This window comes from Carlito syrichta, unplaced genomic scaffold (genome assembly GCF_000164805.1).
Source record: "Carlito syrichta isolate Samal-C Ts95f unplaced genomic scaffold, Tarsius_syrichta-2.0.1 Scaffold93672, whole genome shotgun sequence".
Lineage (NCBI taxonomy): Eukaryota > Metazoa > Chordata > Mammalia > Primates > Tarsiidae > Carlito > Carlito syrichta.
This window is the reverse complement of record NW_007037768.1, coordinates 117,297-140,485: the sequence shown is the minus strand read 5'-3', so window position 1 is coordinate 140,485 and position 23,189 is coordinate 117,297. Positions and strand designations below refer to the sequence as shown.

General features: G+C 38.0%; 1 protein-coding gene across 1 annotated transcript in view; it reads right to left on the bottom strand.

The window, feature by feature from the left end:
* The window catches only part of STK38L (serine/threonine kinase 38 like), a 76,594-nt gene that overhangs the window by 28,909 nt on the left and 24,496 nt on the right, over positions 1-23,189 (bottom strand). Inside the window, exon 2 of the mRNA XM_008060964.2 lies at positions 656-800. Within this exon, the coding sequence (XP_008059155.1) occupies positions 656-789 (134 nt within the window). The 5' untranslated portion in view covers positions 790-800. The remainder of the gene's footprint in view (positions 1-655; positions 801-23,189) is intronic.

Below are 23,189 nucleotides of genomic sequence, written 5' to 3'. Positions count from 1 at the left end.
GGACATCAACTGTCCCGAAGGTGATTTCTTCTGTCTCTAATATCCTTTCTCCCACTCTTACCTCTTTCTCCTTCCTTTTATGCATGTATAAATAGTACTCTTCCCTTAGAACCCTGTTTAAAAGCCACTATTATTTATGATGCTTTCCCAGTTGTCAAAAGCAATCTCTCCCTTTCTTGTCCTCCTTAGTGATGTTCTTCACTCTTTCATGTAATATGCATGTGTTATCTCCCTTACTATAAGTTTCTTAAAGGCAAAATTACATGCCATTCATTTTTTATTCTTTTTATTCTTTATTATTCTTCCATTCCCACTGAAATACACACAACACTGAAAATGTTTCTGGATTAAAGGCAGCCTTTCATAAAACATCCTTCTAAAAGAAAGTCTAAAGATACCGTAATTTGTGGTTACAAAAGGCCTGCTTAAAACATCAGTTGCAGTGTGATATAAGTATATGGGTGCACAAGACTCTAGGTACCTCAGGAAACTATTCTCTGAAAATAAAACAAGTAGCTGGGTGCAGTGTCAGTACAAGAAACGTAAAAACAGGAAGCAGAGATCCACAATATTCACATTACTAGTGGAAAACCAGTTTACCCTCCACTTGCAATACAACAGTTTAACTAAACACAATATAGCCCTTACTATATACCTGGTTTCTCTCTCTTCATGCTGTAAAATTAGGTTGCTGTAAAAATTCTCCAGTGTGAGCTTGGCTACAGTCACTCTCTCCCGGGTATGGTTGCTCATAGGAAAGGTAGTTGTAGTCCCTGCCGTCATTGCCATAGTAACGGAAACTGAAACAACATATAAAAACAGATTATTCAGTAGAAAAAACTTTCTTTTAAAAATGTTTAATTTCTACTAAGAAAAATTTTACCCTAACATGTTAGTGAACATATCTAAGCCTTTCCATTTTAAATAATATGAAGCTAGGAAAGAAAGAAAAAGATGCACCATTCCCAAAGCAAGAGAAATTAATACTGTACTGACAAAACCAGGGATGAATTACAGTCAAGAAGTACCCGTGGCAGTTCACAGGGAATACAGACACATTAATAAACAAAAGGCTGCATTCCATAAGTATGTAAACCAAAAAGTTCAAACTATTTTTGCTGCTGTCTTATTGATTACTAAATAAAATCTGTAAGATATTGCTAATACTTATGTCCCTAATAAATGTTCGTCTCCTAAGAGCAATGCAGTTTAGTTAAATAGTAAGAAAGTAGCTTCTGCCATATAAATTATATGAAACATTAAGTTATATCAAATGTGCATACAAACACTAGTCTAAAGCAGTTCTTATAGGTACATGTATGTTTTAAGGCAAAATTACTTTTAGAAACAGGCCCCTTGGAATGGGGTCCATAGCTGCCCCATTTCATTCTGAATTGTGTCATTCCAGAAGGTGCTATGACAAGGTGTAGTAGACGTCTCCAGATTGTGAGATCCATTTCATTTTCAAATGAAACTCGGATGCCTGTATAAGCAAGGCAGGAACCCAAATATATGAATCAAATCAGGTAACAAGGAAAGTTTTGTGACCTCAACTGGACAGTGTATGCCTGCTTAAAGGCATTCCAGTGCCAACTTTTTTTTTTTTTTTTTTTGAGTTGGAGTCTCATTGTGGCCCAGACTGGAGTGCAGTGGCCGCTCCCGGCCACCGCAGCCTCGACCTGCTGGGCTCTGGCGATCCTTCCGCCTCAGCCTTCCAAGTAGCCGGAATTACAGGCATGTGCTACCACACCCGGCTGATTTTTTTTATTTATTGTAGAGATGAGGTCTCGCCTGCCCAGGCGGGTCTCGAATCCGCGGGCTCAGGCAATCCACTCACCTCAGCCTCCCAAAGGCGTGGGATTACAGGCTGAGCCCGGCTCAGTGCCAACTTTTAAAAACCACTGGGTCAGCTAAACAAAGTACTTGTTTGAAGAAGGTAATCTGGACAATTAGATAAGATAAGGAGTACAACAAAATGGCTACTCCACAGGGTGTAGGTAGTGGTTGCTGCAGGTAGGCAGTGACCCTAAGAGACTTGCCTACTACAGCCACATCAGAACCAAAGAGACTAGAACAGTTCATACATTAGAGAGGCTTTGCTTTTCTGGATAAGGCATTCCACAGAAGATCCAGCTTGCCAAGACTGCATTCTCAGCTGAAAAGTATTCCCCCAAACCTGCCGCCTACCCTCTAACACCTTCTTTGCTTTAATTACATGGAGACGCAGATCTCTAGATGTGGATCCGAAATGGACTAGCTTCCAGGGATAATGGAATGAACCAGAAGACCTTTCTTGTTCTTCAGTGTCAAGCAAATAAAGTATAGGTTGAAAGCAAACAATTTGACTAGGCAAACTCCCAATTCCATTGTTGTCTTATTGGGTTTATACCTTAGTGTGCTATGTGAGCTTCAAATTTATTTTATCCAAATTCAATCTATTGTTTTGGCATTATAAATTTGTTCCACTGCTTACTACTTTAAATCTTTTTATAACAAGGAGCTGATCATATCACTTGTTTAAAATCATTCGTGGCTTCTCAATACTGACAACAAGTCAAATTAGTTTAGCATGATAAACAAGGACAACTCACATACAGTGAGTGCAGGGATATATATCAGGAAATTTATATCTTTTTTTTTTGGAGTTAGAGTCTCACTCTGTTGCCCAGGCTGGAGTGCAGTGGCATACTCCTGGCCACTGTAGCCTTGACCTGCTGGGCACTCAGGAAATCCTTCCACCTCAGCCTTCCAAGGAGCCAGAACTACAGGGGCACTACAACACCCAGCTAATTTTTTTATTTATTGTAGAGACGAGGTCTCACCATGTTGTCCAGGCTGGTCTCGAACCCCTGGGCTCAGGCAATCCTCTTGCCTCAGCCTCCCAAAGTGCTGGGATTACAGGCTTGAGCCACCGCATCTGGCTGCTTTATGATATCTTATTCATTGATTTCCCTCCTTTCTCCTGAAGACCTAAGATAGTGGCCCCTCCCATGCATGACTGCACTCCATCCTCCCAACAGCCCTATGAAGTAGGACTCAAAGCCTGGAGTGAGCTGTGGGGTCAGGACTCCAACTCCTTTGATTTCTCCCTTATCTGCTGCTCTTCCTCACCACACACTCTCCTCCCAACACATCTAGCTCTTCCATACCTCCAAACCTCGTATGATCTAACCTTGAAACAGCTGTATCCTCTACTCCCTCTGCAGGAATCCTGCTGAACCTCTATGGCCCCATTTAGCTGAAGTCTTACCTGTGGTGACTTATTGAACATTCTCTCCCAGAAGACACATCACATCAGTCATGCTTTTGTGTGTGTTTTCTAACATTTGTGCCAATGTGTCTCAGGTGCTGATGCTTGTCACTTGATTTGTCTACCCCACTAAACCAGGAGCACCTTGGGGCCAGAATGCTTCCGGATTCGTTTTGAATGTTCACCACAGCAGCACTGTATCTGACACACGGCAGGCATTAGTGAATGAATGAAACAACCTATCAAATGGTGAAGGGGGTAGTTGAAAGAATTAGCAAACAGTAAAGTACTCTATAAAGGTTGGCTAATAAAGCAGCTGTGGAAAAAGAAAGTATTGAAGAGTCAGAAATTCAGAGACCTAATCCCAGCCCCACTGCTAATTGATACGATGGTCTTATTCAAACCACCAGAACATTCTGCACTCAAGTCGCTTTTCCCCCAGAGATTATAATATTTGCTCTGCCTAGTTCATAGGCCTAGTCTAAGGCCATCTGAGATAATATACAGGAAATACAAAGGAAAGCCACAATGGCTTATAGAAATGTAAGGTACTATTATAGAAATGTAGTTTAATTTGTTTTTTAATGTGCTAAATACTTTAATAGTATTATTTTTTAACAACAATAAATAATAAAAAATAAACTCAAGAATGATCATGTCCAAGTGATTTTTAAGGACTAAGCTTCTCTTACTGGATTGCTATCTAAGGCAGTGCTGCCAAACCATTTTTGTAAACCTCAGAATCTCTAGGCTCCTGTTCTGTGTTTCAGGATCAGATATAGAAAGGTCAGAGAAGAAAAAGTAGAACAGGGATGGTACCTCACAAACATCTCCCAAATCATGCTTGATAATAGGGGTCTGGGGTAGGAAAGGAAGGATGGGCTGAAAGTTGAGAAATTCAAGTACATTTAAGAAATCCGATTATACAAAGTTAAACAAATATCTTATCATAAGAATTCCAGCATCTTTAATATGCCAACATGCATCCTGAATCTTCAAGAGGGGGACAGGTATACCATTTGCAGTGGTATTCTAGTGATCCTCCATTAGGCATATAAAATTTAAGTTCATAGATGGTTCTCTTCAAATGTTTTTTAGTAAACAAATGCTTGTTACTTTTTTCAACAAAACATGTAAGGAGGTGGGAGGACATAAAAGCTCCAACAAAGGGCAATACCTGAGCATTTTAGAAGCCCTTTCTTCTAGCAAGCAGGTACTAATGAGCAGGGAAATGTCAATAAGATCTGTAGCTGGTAAGAGAATTTTCAAAGTGGTTTGCCAGTTCTTAGGAGGAAAAAAAGGTCAAGTCTCAACTCTAGTTGTCCAAGGCCCTATAGATTCCATTCAAAATGTGAATGGTGAAAAAGCAAAACCTTTTATAATGCCTCTTGAAAAGAGTACAAAGAAACCACCAGCACTCACAGAGGTATGTGGTGCATAAGTAATGCTTGCAGAAGTCAGAGAGAAAGATGCATGGTGAACTCAGGGTGGGGCCTTGAGGGAGCTAACCAGCTGCCAAGGGACCTTGTAGAACCGGCTGCTCTGCTCAGGCTGCCAAGGAACAAAGTCTGGCCTTCAGATGCCAGTGTCTCCAGGCAATCAAATTCTAGAAGCTACTTTATCCTAACCAAGTTCACAAAAGATTGATATACAAGACAGAATGGCAATCTATTGATTTATACAATAAGAAACTGGGTAACAAGAAATGAGGATCAGAAGACTGCTTTTCAGAAGACTGCCTGGTGAGCGTGGTATCAACACAGAACTGTTTTCAATTTAAAATGTTTAAAGGCATAAGGATAAGGTGGGATCTAAAAACTACAAACACGATGGCTATCTTGCCTAGGGCATCTCTGCCCACTGCAAAGTGGCTGCAGGAGGTGGCCAATATCAAGCTCTCCTACTGACTGGGCTTTCTTGGAATTAAGCCAAACTAAAGAGCCAGTGGTGGGCACAATTTTTAAGGAATATTACTGAGCAAAGCTTTTGAGAAAAGTGTTGTGTCACACAAAAAAGTAGTAGTGGCTGGGCGCGGTGGCTCAGCTGTAATCTCAGCACTTTGGGAAGCTGAGACGAGAGGACTGTCTGAGCCTGGGGGTTCGAGACCAGCCTGGGCATCTTGGTGAGACCTTGTCTCTACAATAAATCCCAAAAGCTAGCTGGGTGTGGTGGCATGTGTCTGTAGTTCCAGTTACTTCGAAGGATGAGGCGGAAGGATCACCTAAGCCCAGCAGGTTGAGGTTGCGGTGGCCATGAGCACACCACCGCACTCCAGCCTGGGCAACAAGAATGAGACTCCAACTAAAAAAAATAAATAAATAAGTTGTAGGGAAGTAAAAGACAGTTCCAAACAACAGAATTTGTCTGTATTAACAGTATAGCTACAGAGCTAGGTGTAGTAGTGTGCACCTAGAGTCCCAGCTACTTGGGAGACTAGGGCAGGAGGATTGCTTGAACCCAGAAGGTCGAGGCTGCAGTGTGCTATAATTGTGTCTAGGAATAGCCACTATAATCCAGCCAGGGCAGCATAGCAAGACCCCATTTCTCTTAAAAAAGAAAAAAGTACAGAAATAAATATGAGGCCATTTTAGATGAAGATTTATAAACCTGAAGTCTTTATAAAAGAGGGGGTAAACAGCAGATAAGGTTTCTTCCATGATGAGATCATAAGAAGATGTAATGAGTTTTACTCTAAAATCCAGAAGTGGTTATCAAGTAATGAGAAACCACTTTTAGACACTATATAATTTAATCATAATTACTATGTTCTTTCCATTCTAGTTTACACATACTTGTAGGCTTTGTCTAAAAACCAAATCAGAGTCAGACACAGGGGCTCATATCTGTAATCCCAGCACTCTGGAAGGTGGAAGCAAGAGGAATGCCTGGGCCCAGGGTTTGAGACCAGCCTAGGCAAACTGGGGAGACCTCATCTCTACAATTGAAAATATATATATATTAGTCAGGCATGGCGGCACGTGCCTGTGGTTCCAGCTACTTGGAAGGCCGAAGTGGAAGGATTGCCTGAGCCCAGCAGGTGGAGGCTGTGGTGGCCGTAAGCATGCCACTGCACTCCAGCCTAGGCAACAGAGTGAAACCCCAACTAAAAATATCAATAAAAAATCAGAGCAAAATCTCTGTCTATCTATCTTTGTAATGAAAGCATTCCAGCACCTGGCAAAGTGCTGAGAACACAGTAGGCATTCTGTAAATTCTGGTGAGTAACTCAACTCAAATGTAGTGGATTTTAAGTCTACATACATTTCATATACAATAATTTCATTTGGTATTAAAACTACAGGATCATTTGGTATTGTGTTAACCTTTAGAAATAAATCTTATCTAAGAGATACATTTGCAGAAAAAGCCAAATACTCCAGCCTTAGTCATGATTAAATAGTATCTTTGTGGAGATTAGCTTTAAAAACAAGAAAAAATTATTACCTTCTCACCAGACACAAAAAGACTTTCAAAAATTTAAATAATACAAAACTAAAAAGTGATCACAAAGAATGATCTAGATGACTGACACTTATTATATTGCAATTTTATTCCTCGAATGGATTTAAACACTGTTCTTTGTCTTTTATTAAAGCCCTTTCTTTAGCCAGAAAAAGAACAGGATACAATTTGCAAGTCTAGAATTCCTGGACTGATAAAAACAACACTAGGTGCCCTTGAATTTCCTGTTCACATGTGTTTTCTCCAGACTGCCCTATTCATTAATGGAGACACTACCAATAGTTAAGTCCAACATTCTTTAGTTTATCAAGCCTGAGGAAAGGAGATAACAAATCTGGCACTCAGGCCATTTATAAATAGACTGGTATCTCCAACTATTTACCATCAAACTTCTAAAGGAGAAAAACAGAACTGCTTTACCTGAGGGTAAAACAAACTATTTAACTAGCAATTTCACCTTCGTTTTCACATACTACATTTCAGAGGAAAGAGTATCCTTAATGCTACTGTATTGTTTTGCAGCATTAAAGTTTTTCTAAATTCATCATTAGTTGCAATCATAATGCCGTGGGCTATAGTAAATCTCAGATTGGACACTGTATAAGCTGGGTCCCTCACAGAGCAGTCACAGCCTCTTTCCTCTCTGAGACACAGTCCAAAGAGCAAGAAATTCAGTTAGGTGAGGGTTCAGTTTCCAGCACTGACTTTTACTCGTTGCATTATTTCCAACCAACGTTTATTGCAGATATAGAAATACTGAGAACATGAAGACTGATAAACATAATTCCTGCCCTTAGAGAAATGAATCTTTTTGGGACACAAAGTAAGGAGAAATCAGCTCAAAGGGAAGTATAATCAAAGGTTTAACAGAGGACATGTCTGAATTGAAACCTGGAGGGGGCTGTAGTAAGAGTTCGCCAGTCAGATGGACTCAGCAGAGGAGGAAGAGCCATAAGGCATGAAAGACTGACACACTTGAGTGTAGGGATGGATGCATACATGTGGCTGAATGGCAAAAGGTGAAGGTGGAAAGAACTCTTTGCCATGCTGAAAAATCATCATGAGCATAAATGAGATCATTCAAGGCTTTTAATTAAGTGAAAAACTAACAGTCAATACAGAACATTTATTGAATGGTTACCTGTACCAAGAACTCTTCTAAGAATGCTACATGTTTTAATACATTTAACCTTCCTAACCGGCCAAAAAATCCTATCTGACTTGCATTTCGGATAGATTACGCTAGCATAGGGAAGATGGGCAAAAGGCTGGAAGCCACAGATCAGACTAGAGGGAGCAAATCTGGTTAAGAGGCCTCAGTAAGGAAAAGTCAAGGCTTATAAACTGGTGGCATGCAGGCTTATTTTGTCTGGCTTGTGTTATAATTTAGAAAGTAGAAGATTTCACATAAAAATCCTGATTTCTGGGATCTCTTGAAAAATCAGATCTGTGAGCTCACATTCCTGCCTGGAAATAGACAGAAGGCCCAGAGCAGCAGCAGGCCCCCTTATAATACAGCATCCCAGTCCAATACACTCCCTCATACCCAGCCTCCTTCACCCATTCTATTACCTGCCCGCTTCCTTCACGCATTTGATATTGCAGAATGAGGGCCCAAATTAAGGTAGCAGCAGAAGAGATGAAAAGAAAGGCTCAGATACTCAGCTGGAAAGATTGGAATCTACAATTATCTCTACATTTCAGATTTGGATGACTGAGTCAATAAAGATAGAACACATAAGAAAAGCAAACTTGGTGGGGTAAGAAAATAAGTTGGAAGCTGATCCTGTCTATTTAACCTGACTCAGGATCCACATCTCTAAAATGCAGATAAGAAAGGCCAACCTTATAGGGCTGACGGGATCCTTCAATGGCAGGACAGGCCAGATGAAAGGCCAGTTTACTTGGGTTTGAATTTTGACCAGCCACTCACTGCGTGACTTTAGGTAAATTACTTGAACTTTCTGTGCTTAAAATTTCCTGTTAAATAAAACAAAGACAATAACAGCCAACTTTCATGCATTCTTACTATGTTAATATAAGACCTGTGAGAATTATAAAAGTTAGTATTTATAGAAGGACTTAGAAACCACGCCTGGCACAGAGATATGTCATGTGTTTAATAAATCAATAAATAAGTGAAAAATGTTTTAAAAATATCTCCTACCTCATATTAAGTGCTCAAAAATTATTCATTGTCTTCCCTTTCCAGCTCCATCTTCCTACTCATCCCTCCTACCTTGGGCTGCTGTCCTAGCAAGTTAGTTTGGGATTTTAGTCTCTGATGGATGTTCTCTGTCTCTCCTGATCTTAAACCTACTGGATTTGACAAATTAGACTGCTTTTTAATGGAGAGAGAAAAAGAAATGTATCAAAAAGTACACATCAGTTTCCCAAAACAGAAACAGCTGATGTGAGACAACAACAATAACAAAAAACTCTTGGTAGGAGTCTTACTAGAAGTTATGATATGTGGGTAGAACTAGGGGTAGAACTAATCACGTCTCTCACAAGAGTGATTCTCATGAGGCAACACACATTCACTTTATCAATATAATCTCTTTACTGTGTTTGCTGTTAAGAGCTTTTTTGTTTTGAGTTAATGTGGCCCTCTCCATGGTGTGTGCCCTGTTCACTAGCCCAGAAGAACAAATTTCATAAACAGACATGCTTGTCTTTGCTCCTTTTGTGAGTCATAAGTTTGATGGTGATGGTACAGTGGTGCTGAAGTCAAAATTATCATTTTTATTTTCAAAACTGTTTTAGAAATAGATACCATTCCTGCTGATAAAAATACAGCTCAGTAGTAGAGTTCCCAAAAACTTATTTAATTATAGTAATGCTGTTGATGGCAGACTACCTGTGTATGTGGGTCCAAATAATCACTAAAAATCCCGCTGAACTTGAGAGAACTTTTTTAACTTGTAATGGGAAGGGAAAGTGTTTATGAACCAAACAGAAACAATTAAGCAAGGAGATAAATCTACCAAAGCAGCAATTCTATCTAAAATATGGCCTGTTTATAGATCTTAATGCTTAAATAGGGTATCACTTTATTTTTCTAAAAAATACTATGAAAGAAGCAGTCTATCCTTCTAATATTTACAAAATTGAATTGTGCTATTGCTATATCCCTATCCGGTAATGATTTAGTGTTCAAAAGACATTCAGCACACAAAATGAAAAATTAAAAATAGACTGAGTTTAAGTGAGGATGTAAAATACAAATTTCCTAAGTATACATATGACTTTAATTTCAAATATAAACCCGTATTTTAATTTATTCATTCATTCAAAACATTCAACAAAGTTTCTACATCACTGAATAGCTTCAGGAGAGACTTATGTGCATTTCTTAATTGTATCAATTGCCTTTTTATTTCTTACTTTAAATTTTAAAATTTGTTTTTTGGTTTTTTTGCTGTTCCTTTTCAAATGAAAACCACTCTCTGAAAGAGATCAGACTACTTTAACTTAAAAGCCAGAAGCAGCAATCTTTTTGGAGGAACAAGAATTAGACTAGACTCAAATTAAAACATGATATTATGAAATTTACAATTTTAAGACCTAAACAGCTATGAGGTACTTTAGGCTATTTTAAGTCATTTAAACTCTCCCAAGAGACTTTCTGATCATCACAAGTGACCAAAAAAAAAAAAACCTGTTCCCAACTAAAAGCAGACATACCATGTGACTCATCAGACTCAGATATTGTGTTAAACACACAGACATTTGACTTCCGCAACCATGAGAAAATCCACAAGGTCATCCATCTCATTAAGACATCAGAATACAAAAAACGTTAAGGCAGAAAAAAAAAGTTTAAGTACTAAAGACCTTTATCATTAATACCCAAACAGTTAATTACCTAAGCACTGAACAGGATTATACACCATTCTATTAACCTGTGTTTGCTGGATCACAATTCTGGATTATTTAGAAAACAAATATAGAAGAGGAAAAAGAAAACCCAAAATAAAATTAAAAAGTAAATTTTGTAGCTGGTTGCCATCAGGGATATCCTGTAATTCAAGTAAGTACACTGGCAAATCCCTTCATAAATGACAAATTGAAGGGACCTCACTGTCCTACCTCCCATAACATCCAGTTTTAAATGTTGAGTCAGATACTGGAGTTAGAGTCCCTGGATTTAAATTCTGGCTCTGCCTCTTATGAACTGTGAGAACTCTCAGGGTGTCAGTGACCTTATCTACAAGACAGAGATAATGATAGTATGTAAAAATTAATAACCAATGTTTATTGAGTGCTTCACAAAGTATAGGCATTGTTCCAAGAACTTAAAACATATTAACTCACTTTAATAAAGTAGTTGATTGATACATTAAAACCTTTAGAATAGTGCCTGAGACTCATTAAGTGTTAACTCCTCCTATGCCCTCCCAAAACTGTAATGCATATATAAACACACACACACACACAGTTTTAATATAAATGGGCTCATATAAACTGTAGCCTGCTTTTTGCCTTACCATCTTGTAGACACTCTTTGATATTAGTACAAATAGATCCACCTCATCCTTATTAAGGAGCACATGATAATAGTATTTTTTCAACATATAATGAGTTGTTCTGTGCTAGACACTGTACTTATGTGTATCATCTCACTTAATTCTCATATAAACTTAAGAAGCAAGTGTCATTATTATTCCCATTTAGAGAAAAGTGAGACTTAGTTGAATTAAGTTACTTAACCAAAATCAAACAGCTAGACGTGGTGAAGCAAGGAATTGGACTTTGGTTTCTCTGCAACTAAGCCATCATTGCATATTGCACCCTCTACAGTGCCACAGTTTTAAACAAATGTCCACTAAGAGATGCTTAGACGGTTTCTAATTTTAGGGGGTATTTTTAGCAGAGTTGCAGTAAGCTATAGTATCACAAATTGTGTATTCTTTCTTATTTTCTTATTATGTACTTCCAGATGTGTAATTGCTGAGCGAAGGAATATTCACATTTAAAACTGTCAGGCTGCTTCCCAGAGAGATGGTACCAACTGATGAAAGAGCCAACACTGGGCAATGTCTATCTTCTTAATATTTGCTAGTCTGATATGTTAAAAAGAACACTTTGAGGTGTGTGTGGTTTTTTGTTTTGTTTTGTTTTTTGGTGTTTTGTGGGCAGTTTTTTTGGGGGGTGGTGTTTCTGTGTGTTTTTTGCTGTTTTTGTTTGTTTTGTTTTTGAGTCAGAGTCTCACTCTGTCACCCAGACTGGAGTGCAGTGGTCTAATCACAGTTCACTGCAGCCCCAACTTCCTGGGTTCAGACAATCCTTCCACCTCAGCCTTCCAAGCAGCTGAACTATAGGTGCAAATCACCACGCCCAGCTAATTTTTTTCTTTATGGTAGAGACAAGGTGTCCCAAGTTGCCCAGGCTGGTCTTGAACCCCTAGGATCAGGCAATCCTCATACCTTGGTCTTCCAAAGTGCCGGGATTACAGGCATGAGCCACTGCGCCCAGCCTTAGTTTAGCTTATACTTTCCTTTGACTAAAAAGAGTTAAGCACAGTTTTATATATTTTAAACAATTATTTCCTCTTGTATAAGCTAAGTCCTATGCCCACTTTTCTATTGAATAATTCATTCTTTAGGAGATTCAGGCTATATTTGAACAATGTAACTATTACAGCCCATTTTAAATAGCTGAAATCATACCATAATGACAATATTTAAATGATTTCAATATATACAACTTAAGAAAAAAAAACTATAATAATGACATTAGAAGCAGGCATTTTCCTATAAATCAATAGGATCAAATCAAAACTACTGTCACATGACTCAAAGGTTGAGAATATAAGCAGAAAGTTTTCCAAACTAAGATTTTTCTGTTATTCAGATGTGACATTTAAGATTCTATTGCTTATTTATCTGGACCACCTTATGTAATTTTAAAAATAATTCCAATTTACTCTTCAACAGCTTAGATAGTGAATCTCTAGAAATCAGCTAAGCACTGTCCTTATCATTGTCAGTATCACCACTGTCATCATCATGGCTAATATTTATTAAGCACTTTGTGCTAGATGGTACTGAGTGCATTGTCTCAATCTTCACAACAACCACGAAGTAGGTACTATTTTTCCATTTTAGAAATGAGAAACTTAGGCTTGGTGAGATTAAGTTTCTTGCCAGAGGCCTAGAAAATGGCAGGGCTGGGATTTGAACCCTGCCTCACTCCAGGGTTATTGTTCTACCACCATGACTACTCAACTCTTTATGACCAGACTCAGCTAAACAAAGCCAAAGCCAAAAATAAATCTGTAACTTCCTAAAGGCCACTCAAGAGAATTACTGGTCTTTTCCTACATGATCACCTTATTTATACTTAGTAAATCTTAAATGACAGTATAATTCCCGGTTTTAAAGAAACTTAAAAGGATCACCTCATCTATCCTTCTGACACAAACAGGGCTGTGTTAACCCCCTCTCACCCAAACTGCCCTCTTACTCAAACAGCTTTTTAAAGTCATGTATAATCTCTGTCAAAAATTTTTGCAATTATTTTAGATTATTTAAAATATGTATTGTCTATCCTATGCTGTTCTCATTCATTTATCTAAATAGGGGGAAAGTATCAGAATGCTTTACTGTATGAGTAGGAAGATTACCCATGCTGAATGGCAGTCAGAATCCTGGTAAAGATGCCATCAGCAGGGAGTCAGGGTTGAAGTCCTGGTTTAAGCTGCATCTAGATGAGTTCTCAGCAACCCTGAAATAACCTCAGGAGTCCAAAAAGTTCGGGAGAGTCTCCTACTGATGACAGCCTTATCTACTTGGCAGCCTTACAATCAGAAACTTCTTACGTCTAACCTAATTCTCTTCCACTGAATTCAAACTGAATTCATTTATTTTTCTCATATTCTTTATAAAAATGAGGAACTTCACTGCTCAAATTATCACAGAAATTTTTTCAAAAGGGTAGCTGGAATCAGTACTGATTTTCTTTCTCTTTCATTCCAAAATCAAAATTCTTAAACTGTCATTCTAATTTTACTAAAGAAAATATTGCTTATCTCCCTCAAGAAAACTGTGGAACTGACTTGAAAATAAAGTTGCCTTTCTGAAATTTCATGACTAATAGATATCTGAGAATTTTACAACAGAAACCCTCCACAGTGCTTTTAAAGGTCTTTTTAGTTAAAAAAAAAAAAAATGCCAACCATAGGTATGTTTTATCAAACACTTCTATGTCAGGTGTAGTGCTATAGGTTTAACATGCATGATGTTCTTGGATCTTTATGACAGTTCTGTGAAGTAGGTACTTCCCACATTTACAAAGGAGGAAACTGAAGATTAGTGAGGTCACCAGCCCAGAGACATTCAGCCTGTAAATGGAACCTGTCTACCTCATACTAGAGCCTCAGCTCAGAACACTCAGCTATCGGGTCTGCACCAGACTTTTTTAAATGTGTAAGTTATTCATGAAAGCATTAAGTTCTCTGCAATAAGTTGCATTTTTCTCATCTCTTTCCATTATAAAACTTGTGGAAAAACAACCCCAAGATTTCACAAAACTAAAAAGTTGTTCTTAATGCAGCAAACACTGTTTAAAACTAAGGGGGAAAATATGTGCACTAAGACTTAGAAGCATGAGTATAAACAACTACAGCGCTTTTGCACCAGAAGCAGTCCATTGTAAGACTATTCTGTTTCATTAATCTATTTATTCATTTATTATAACAGCTAAACCAACTATTTTATTTTCATAGCTGTATAATATGCAGATGCTCCTCGACTTTTGATGGGGGTATGTCCCCACAGACCCATCCATCATAAGCTGAAAGTATCGTAAATCAAAAACACATTGAGGCCGGGCTCAGTGGCTCAGCCTGTAATCCCAGCACTTTGGGAGGCCGAGGCGAGTGGATTGCCTAAGGCTGTGAGTTCGAGACCCACCCGGGCAACTTGGTGAGACCTCGTCTCTACAATAAATCAAAAATTAGCCGGGTGTGGTAGTGTGCGCCTGTTCCAGCTACTTGGAAGTCTGAGGTGGAAGGATCACCAGAGCCCAGAGGTTGAGGCTGCGGTGGCTGGGAGCATGCCACTGCAGTCCAGTCTGGGTGACAGAGTGAGACTCCAACTCAAAAACAAACAACAACAACAACAACAACAAAACTGCATTGAATAGTGGCAACACAGCAGATGTTCCCTGACCTACGATTTTTCAACTGTTGGTTGGGTTTATCAGGACATAGCCCTATCTTAAGTCAAGGGGCTCCTTACAATTTCTACTGAATGCGCCTCAACTTTCCCACCATCACAAAGTTGAAAAATCCTGAGTCAGGGGCCAGCTATATATTTTAACATCTGGTTGGGCAAACCCCTCTCTTTTTCCTTTTTTTATCCCCCTCTTTCATATGAACTACAGAATTTGCTTGTAAAGTTCAGTTTAAAATACTGCCAGGATTTTGATTTGGTATCATCTTTTGAAAAGAGGAAAAGCATGGTTTGAACCTTTCCAGCCTCAGCTGATTTCAGTTGGAGAGTTGATTTTTAGTTCCTTTGTCAAGGTATTACTGCCAACTAGAGGACAAGTATCCAAATTAAGGTTTTTAAAGTTCCTTTTAAAAAGTTGTGTCTGTGCAGCCATAAAGAACGACAGATATATAGACTTTACAGCAACCTGGAAGGATTTGGAGTCAATCATACTCAGTGATTTATCTCAGAAACAAAGAACTGAGTTCCATATGTTCTCACTCATAAGCGGACCTTGAACAATTATAATGCTACGAGAAAGTGACTGGCAGTAGTGGAAAACTGTCAGGGGAAGGGGGATGGGACTGGCAGTTGAGGGAAACTGCTAGAGGAGGGAGGGGCATACCTCATCAACAAGGGTACCTGCATGATCAATGTTTGTATAACCTAACCCTGAATTGTACCCCACATCTTTATAATAAATAAATTAATTTTTTTTAAGTTGTGTCTGTTATTGATTATAAACAACCAAATAAGATATTAAATAAGCCTAGTAGTGTTTGTAAGACATTTAGGCTTTCAGGATAACCAAAGAAAGAAAAAAAGAAATCAACTAAGTGACTATTTCCACTGGCTTTAAGTAAGGTTGATCAAATGATTACATCACTAGCACCTGTCAATGTCCCCATGCATTATGCTAGCAGGAAGAGACCTAAATAGTAAGAGATATGATATAAGCAGGGTAAGATCCTGTAATATTGTTGACTAAAAGCAAGACTGACCCGTATAAACAATGCATAAACAATTAGCTTTTCTGATAAACAGGAGAAGATCAGTGCGGGCTACAGTATCTAATAAAAACTAATCCATCAGGTAATAAAAACTAATCCATCAGGTAGCTCAACTCCAGCTTCACTAAATGCCTATGTAATCAAAATTTAGTGACAGCTACTGAGAAGCCCATGTGAAGAGAAACAGTGACGATCTCAACTTGGCTTATAAATGAAGGCTGGGCTGCACTATGGCTTTCTAACAAAAAAGCAGAGGTCCTGTAAGCAAGCATCTCTCATTGTTCTTGCAGCAGCTACCCCAGATCATATGCATAAGCTGTGGCCAGCACTAGATTAACCCAGTGGGAAATCCTCAGTGCTCTGTGGTGCACAGGCTATTCGATACCAGAACCTGATCTAACTCTCCCTATACTCAACCAGAAAAGTCCCTCTTTCATAGAACTTGCAACCATAAAAACTCTACCCAGTTTCCTAATATCACGGAAACTTACTGGTCCACTTGGAAGATCTAGTATATAAGCTCATCTACTTGTGGAAAGAGGCAGTGCTTTCCAAAATTACTGAGTCAGAAATTTTTACCAGTACTATATTCATTTTTTTTAAAAAAGGAAAAAAGTATTTTTTTAAAAGTTGAATAAACAGGATGAGTATTGTATCTCCTTCCAAGGAGCAAAAAATAATGCTAAACATAGCTGGGAAAATTGATCAGGAGGAACTGGAGTGGAAACTTGTTTTAAACTTGTTTAATTATATGCAAACTCTACAGTTATTTAATTTTTAAAGTATTATGAGATAATGTAAAGCAAGACATCTCCATGATTTCTTTACCAATCTGTCAAGTCAGAAAACATTCTTCAGGAAGGGTAGACAGCTCTTCCTTCTTCAATTATTTTCTTTAAAAATGAACAGACTAGTTACCTGTGAGTTGGTTTTAAGACAGTTTTGCTAAAAGTAAGTATTTAATATTTAAGACTCTCAAGTTACTTCCCGTCCTACTACTCTGTTTATACTTTTTAAAGGTAATTATTGGAACTTTAAACAGAGGAACACAGCAGGGTGTGAAGTTTTCACGCATGTCTCAGAATCCTATTTCTAATGAGATATATTATAAATCATAAAACATCACTTCACACCTTATCACTTTGTATTAAGTGAAATTAGAATAATCTGGTGAGCTGTACATTTTTAGAAGTGAAATAAATTCCCTATTTGGTTCCCTACATACTTCCAGAGTTGAGAAGATCAAAAGAGGTAAAAATACTTTATAAAAAGCAAGTCACTACTCAATATAAGATTATACATGTATTGGAACAACAAACATTCTAAATCCAGGATAATGGTTATTTCCAGGGAGAGAAGAAAGGAAAGGATTATCAAGGCATCTTAACTCTATCTGTAATGTTTGGCTACTTAAAATCTGAGGCAAAGAGGGTAAAATATTAAGATTTGGTAGAGATATGCTGCAGACACACGAATGTCATGTTTTTCTCTGTAGCCCTAACAAAAATAATAACAAGTTTATACTGTCATTTTGAGAAGATAAAAATGACAAAGATTCCAAGAAATTTTAAAGGCTTCTTATGACCAATTTTTTAAAAGCTATTTAACTTTATACATAAATAGAGCATCTTGCTTTTTATAACTGGTGTCTATTCTCATTGTAATATCATCACCATCTCTTTTCTTCCTTACACTTCCATCTTGGAGAGTTTAAATAACAAAGCACAAATTTGTCCAGAGCGTATGAACAAAAGGAAGTTAAGGGTGACGAGCTCAGTGGAAGTGGTGGTCCTGAGAACAGCTGTGTAGAAGGAACAGAAAGCACAGGGACAGGCACCCACCGCCCAGCACTGCTAGATTTCTGGAGTTGTGTGCCGAATGGGGCTTCATTATTTTGCTTCGATTGCCATAATTTACCAGAATACCAGGGAGATACATATTTAGAGAATTAAAAACGTATCCTATACATACTAAGATATTTCCGAATGAAATAATACAACATTAAGAATTCACTATAGAATAATATGGAGGGGAGTAGGTGTGGGTATAGATGAAACAAGAATGGTTGTGATTTCACAACTGTTTAAGCCAGTGATATGTATGTGGAAATACATTATACTTTTAAATTTATTTTTGTGTACATTTACATTTTTCATAACAAAATTTTTTAATTCTAAAGCTAAAATAAATGATGTAACTATCATTTCATGGAGTCTTGCATACCATTTTGTTTTGTTTTTTTTATTTGGAGTCTCTCTGTTGCTGAGCTCAGGCAACTCTTCTGCCTCAATCTTCCAAATAGCTGGAATTACAGGTGTGCACCATCACACCTGGCTAATTTTTTTATTTATTGTAGAGACAAGGTCTTGCCAAGTTGTCCAGGCTGGTCTTGAACCCCAGGGCTCACGCAATCCTCTTGCCTTCACCTCCCAAAGTGCTAGGATTATAGGCAGGAACCATCACACCTGGCAGTTCAATTGGTTAGTCCCATCCATGGCACAGGGACCAGGTAGCCAGGTCAGTAGTCCTGATGCTACCACTAGTCAGCTGTGCAACCCTGTCTAAGTCACTCAGCCTCTTTGGTTTTGAGTTTATCCACTGGGGGAAAAAAATGAAAGAATGTGATGAAATATCTAACTTCTCTTTTACCTATAACATGATTGCTGGATTTATAAAACTGGCTTACAGATATTGTGTAATATAGTTAGAACTGCAAATGTAATTAATGATACAATGTGACCACATGGGAGTATCTTTAATCCCTCATTTATTAATCTATTTGACAAACATTTAAAGAACGCATACCATGTGCCAGGCGGTGTGACATGTGGGTAGAATATAAAGTTAACTGATGCAGAATATCTGCCTTTAAGATGCAGGCTAATCATGGAAGACAGATGTATAAACAAATGAAAATACGATGTAAGTATGACGACAGAGATAATAGAGTTGAGAATACCAAACAGTCTTCTTATTGTGAGAGAGCAGGAAATTTTAAGTAATTTTATATGGAAGAGAGAGACAGAAAGTGGCAGAAGATAAGATGGGATAGGAAGGCAGGAACCAGATTGAAAAGAATCATGAATATGACGCCAAGGAATGTGGGTGGTATCTTGACCAGTGATAAAGAAACTATTTTAAAGGTTTTAAGCCTAGAAATGAGGTGATGCAACTTATGTTCCAGGTGAACTGCTGGAGAAGGAAGGTAGATTTGGTGGTGGTTGATAATATTTGAGGGACAGGGAAGGGGGGAAAGAAGGGAAGGGAAGTGTACAGTAGTTAGGAGATAACTAAAATGGTCCAGCAAGATATAAGGCAGTACTGGGAGAGATTTCTGAGACACTGTTAGCATGCTTTCTTGGATTTGTGAGTAGAGAAAAGAAAACATAGTGAGTTTTACAAGTAATCATAAAGGTACAATAAAGATAATAAATTCCTCCTTCAAAGTAAAAAACAAGCAAAGATTTTAGAAATGCAGACTTTAGGTACTCAAGTGTAATATTTCTCCCACCATCTTTCAAGATAACAAAAGCACTGTGGCATGAAACAATAGTATATACTTACCATCAGTGGGTTATGAGCTTCAAGCCAGCACCTAGCACACAGTAGGTACTTAATAAATGTGGGTTGTGTTGAATGTGATGTACTAATAACACATGAAACAGGCCCTTTTCTCTCTGGTCACTGCCATGTATTACAAGTCGTAACTCCCCGCTGGTCATATTAGGTGTGAAAGAAAGCACAGGCAAGGAAAGACCAGAATTCTTTTTCAGGTGATTTTTACACCAACCTGTAACCTTTCCCCCAGATTTTTTTTTTTTTTTTTTTTTGAGTCAGAGTCTCACTGTCGCCCAGGCTGAAGTGCAGTGGCACACTCACGGCCACCGCAGCCTCGACCTGCTGGGCTCAGGCAATCCTTCCGCCTCAGCCTTCCAAATAGCCAGAACTACAGGCACACGCTACCACGCCCGGCTAATTTTTTATTTATTGTAGAGATGAGGTCTCACCAAGTTGCCTGGGCTGGTCTCGAACCCTCAGACTCAGGCAATCTGCTCGCCTCAGCTTCCCAAAGTGCTGGGATTACAGGCTGAGCCACCAAGCCTGGCCTCCCCAGATTTTTAAACCCTCTCCGCAATGATGCTCACCACAATTTCTTATAACACTGGTTATTTAAGATTTAGACTACTCCCCACATGAAGACTATAATAGAACAATGTTTTTCCTTACAAATTACAGTGTCTCTTATCTGAGCTCCAGAAAGGGCATTTCTAAGAGAAGTATCAGACAGAAGCGCTCCGTCAGCCCTTGGTGCCACAAACCATACAGACTTTTGTTTCAATTCTTATAAAACAACACAAATACTGTTTCCTCAAAAAACATTTTATCTTTACCTGAAGAAAGATAAAAAGTAAAGCACAGAAAGGTAGATTCTACCTGTTAATAGACTATTTTTCTGAAGTTAGAAAATTCTGTCTATCTTTTAATTATTACCTCCTTATAATTCCAGATTTTTCTCAGTAGTGAGGCTGTGATACCAAACATCAAAACCTGGAAATCTATCATTCTACTCCATACCCATCACTTTATTAAATGTTAATACCACTCCAAATGCTATTTATAATAACAATATGTCATTTATAATAATTAATGAGTACTAATTATGCACCAGGTAAGATGCTTAATACTTTAGATACATTATCTCATTTGATCTTGACCTTCACATTAGGCCTAACAAATTGTACATAATGCTACTGCCATTTTGCAGTAGGAAATACTGGAGCTCAGAGAAGATATGTATCTTATTCACTGCTATTAAACTAAAACGAGCCTGTTAGACTCAATAGCCCAGGACCCTTCACCACTATGCAGTACTGCCTCTCCCAAAGCCTGTGTAGGCAGGCAGGTATTATTAGCTCTATTAAAGACTAAAAAGCTGAGGCTCAGGAAGCTGGCAATCCTTGTCTAAGGTCCCATATTTAGAAATGGAGCTGCCATTAGGCTCTGAGTCCAGAGCCCCGCCCACTCTACCCCAGTCCTGGACTTGCTCCACGACACAACTCATAACCACTTCACAGGGATCAGCAGAGTAGAAAATCCCCACCCTTGTTGAAAGGAAAAAAGATAAACATACAAAATAAAGAAGAGAAGAAAACCAAACACAAAATGGCTTTGTCAACACAGCATAAAGGTCATGAAGATCTTTAAAAAAAAAAAAAGGCTAATGAAGTTTTCTTTTGACACAATCAATGCCACCTTTAACCCAAATCATAAAAGGAGCTAGTTCAGAAAATAGTATATTTCAGCTTTCTAATCTAGGGCCTATTTTTGTTTCCCCAATATATTTCTTTGTGTTTCTTTTGCAGTCCCCATTGAACTAATTTTCTGTCCCCAACCCACACAGAAAACAATGTCTACAATTAATCCTCACAGACCACTAGCAAGCAGGTGCAACTTTTCTCTGATGCATTATGTGTGTTGGGGGAGGAGCAACTGTGAAAGAAACATTCAAAACAAACCACATTCAGGGTGGGGGGGGCTAATTTCTTCCAAAGGACTTACATCTTTTAAGGCATTTGACTGTTGACAAGATGATCCCACCCTTGAATACACGGAAGTTGCACCCAGCCTCACAAAGCACAGATTCAGTCACCCCAGACAGAAGTCTGTACTTCCCTCCAAGACAAATATGGAATTCAATCTGTGTGATGCCTTGAATGCAGCTGATTTGCAATCCTTTATTCTGACCATAAAAGGAGGGAAAAGCACTACCTTCCAGGTCGTTCCTTGGGGGGAAAGCAATAGAGGAAAAAGCATAATATTTAAATCCCACAGCAAAGTTTTTAAACTTTTCCATTAATATACACACCCTAGTTGAGTCATCAACATAATACCTACAGTGGACCACCTCAGTACTATCTTTCCTATGCATGGTCATTCCAACTCTGCTAATTCTACTCAAAACTGAATGGGTAAGAAGCTATATTTGTTTAATCTTTTTCACATTGTCATTTAACTCCATAATTTGTAGAGTAAGTGCACTGACCTTAATTCATGTGTCTTAATTGTAGCTTAATTGTCTTAATAAGTGGACAATTTGAAGAAACAAAACACAGTTAAGTGAAAACTGTATCTGAAAATAAACAAAATGGTAATAGCAACCTAAAGAAAATGGCTTTAAGAGCCAATTAGAACATTTTAACACAAAATAAAGATTTGGAGAAAGTACTTTTAACCTACAGCAGATGAGTAGACACTTTTCAAATATATTTAGTTATTTTTCAAATAGTTGTATAAGAGTTCTTATGTTGTAATTTTTTAGGTTGGCTCTATTTCAACTGTGTAGTAATGATCCAAGCTCAAAAACTGGCCAGAGCCTTCTGTGGTATTTTTAAAACCATTCTTCACTTACTACCCTCTAAATAGCTGCATATGGCATATGAGGGAGTGAATTAAAAGCTATGAATTTCCTGAAACCTTTCACAGGCCATCATCCACTCATGAAGATCCAAAACTGTTCAGAATGGAAGCCTGATCCACCACACTTCCGTCAGGCAACTAGCTCCAAGCTGAGCTCCTACCTTAAAAGTAATGGATTCCACTGAAAACGTGTTTTCCCATTCTCTCACCAACACATTTTAAAACAGAGTTTTCAGTTAATTATTCTCTTAAAACTAAAAATGAACTAATATTTCTTCAGATACCAAGTTAATAAATATCTTTATTACTTCTAAGACTCTGCAACTAACCTGCCTCAATTTGAATCTCTATTTCCATTCTTGCCAGCTGTGTGATCTTAGACAAGTTAACATATCTGTCTAAGCCTTGGTTTTTTCATTAATCACAAGGATTGTTGTGAGTTAATACATGTCATGCACTTAAGGTAGTCCACATGACAAGTGGACAATTTGAAGAAACTGTAATTATCATTGTCACTGCCATCATCACTGTTATCTTTACAATTATACTGTTAACATGTCATTTTGTCATCCTTCCAGTATGCAGAAAAATCTATCAAAAGATAATTAAGATCTCTGAACTACTAAGCAAAAGGAAGTAATTCAATGACAGTTTGGTCAGCAAGTTACATATTCCAAAGAACTTAAGTCTGTGATTTAACATCATAAAGACCCAACAGAAATAATAGTTTAAAATACACCTAGATCTCTTATAGCCAACTGTTACAGATTTGGAGTAGTTCCTTATTTATGAGGATTAGACTTGAAATCATAAAGCTAAAAATGTTTTGTCTTC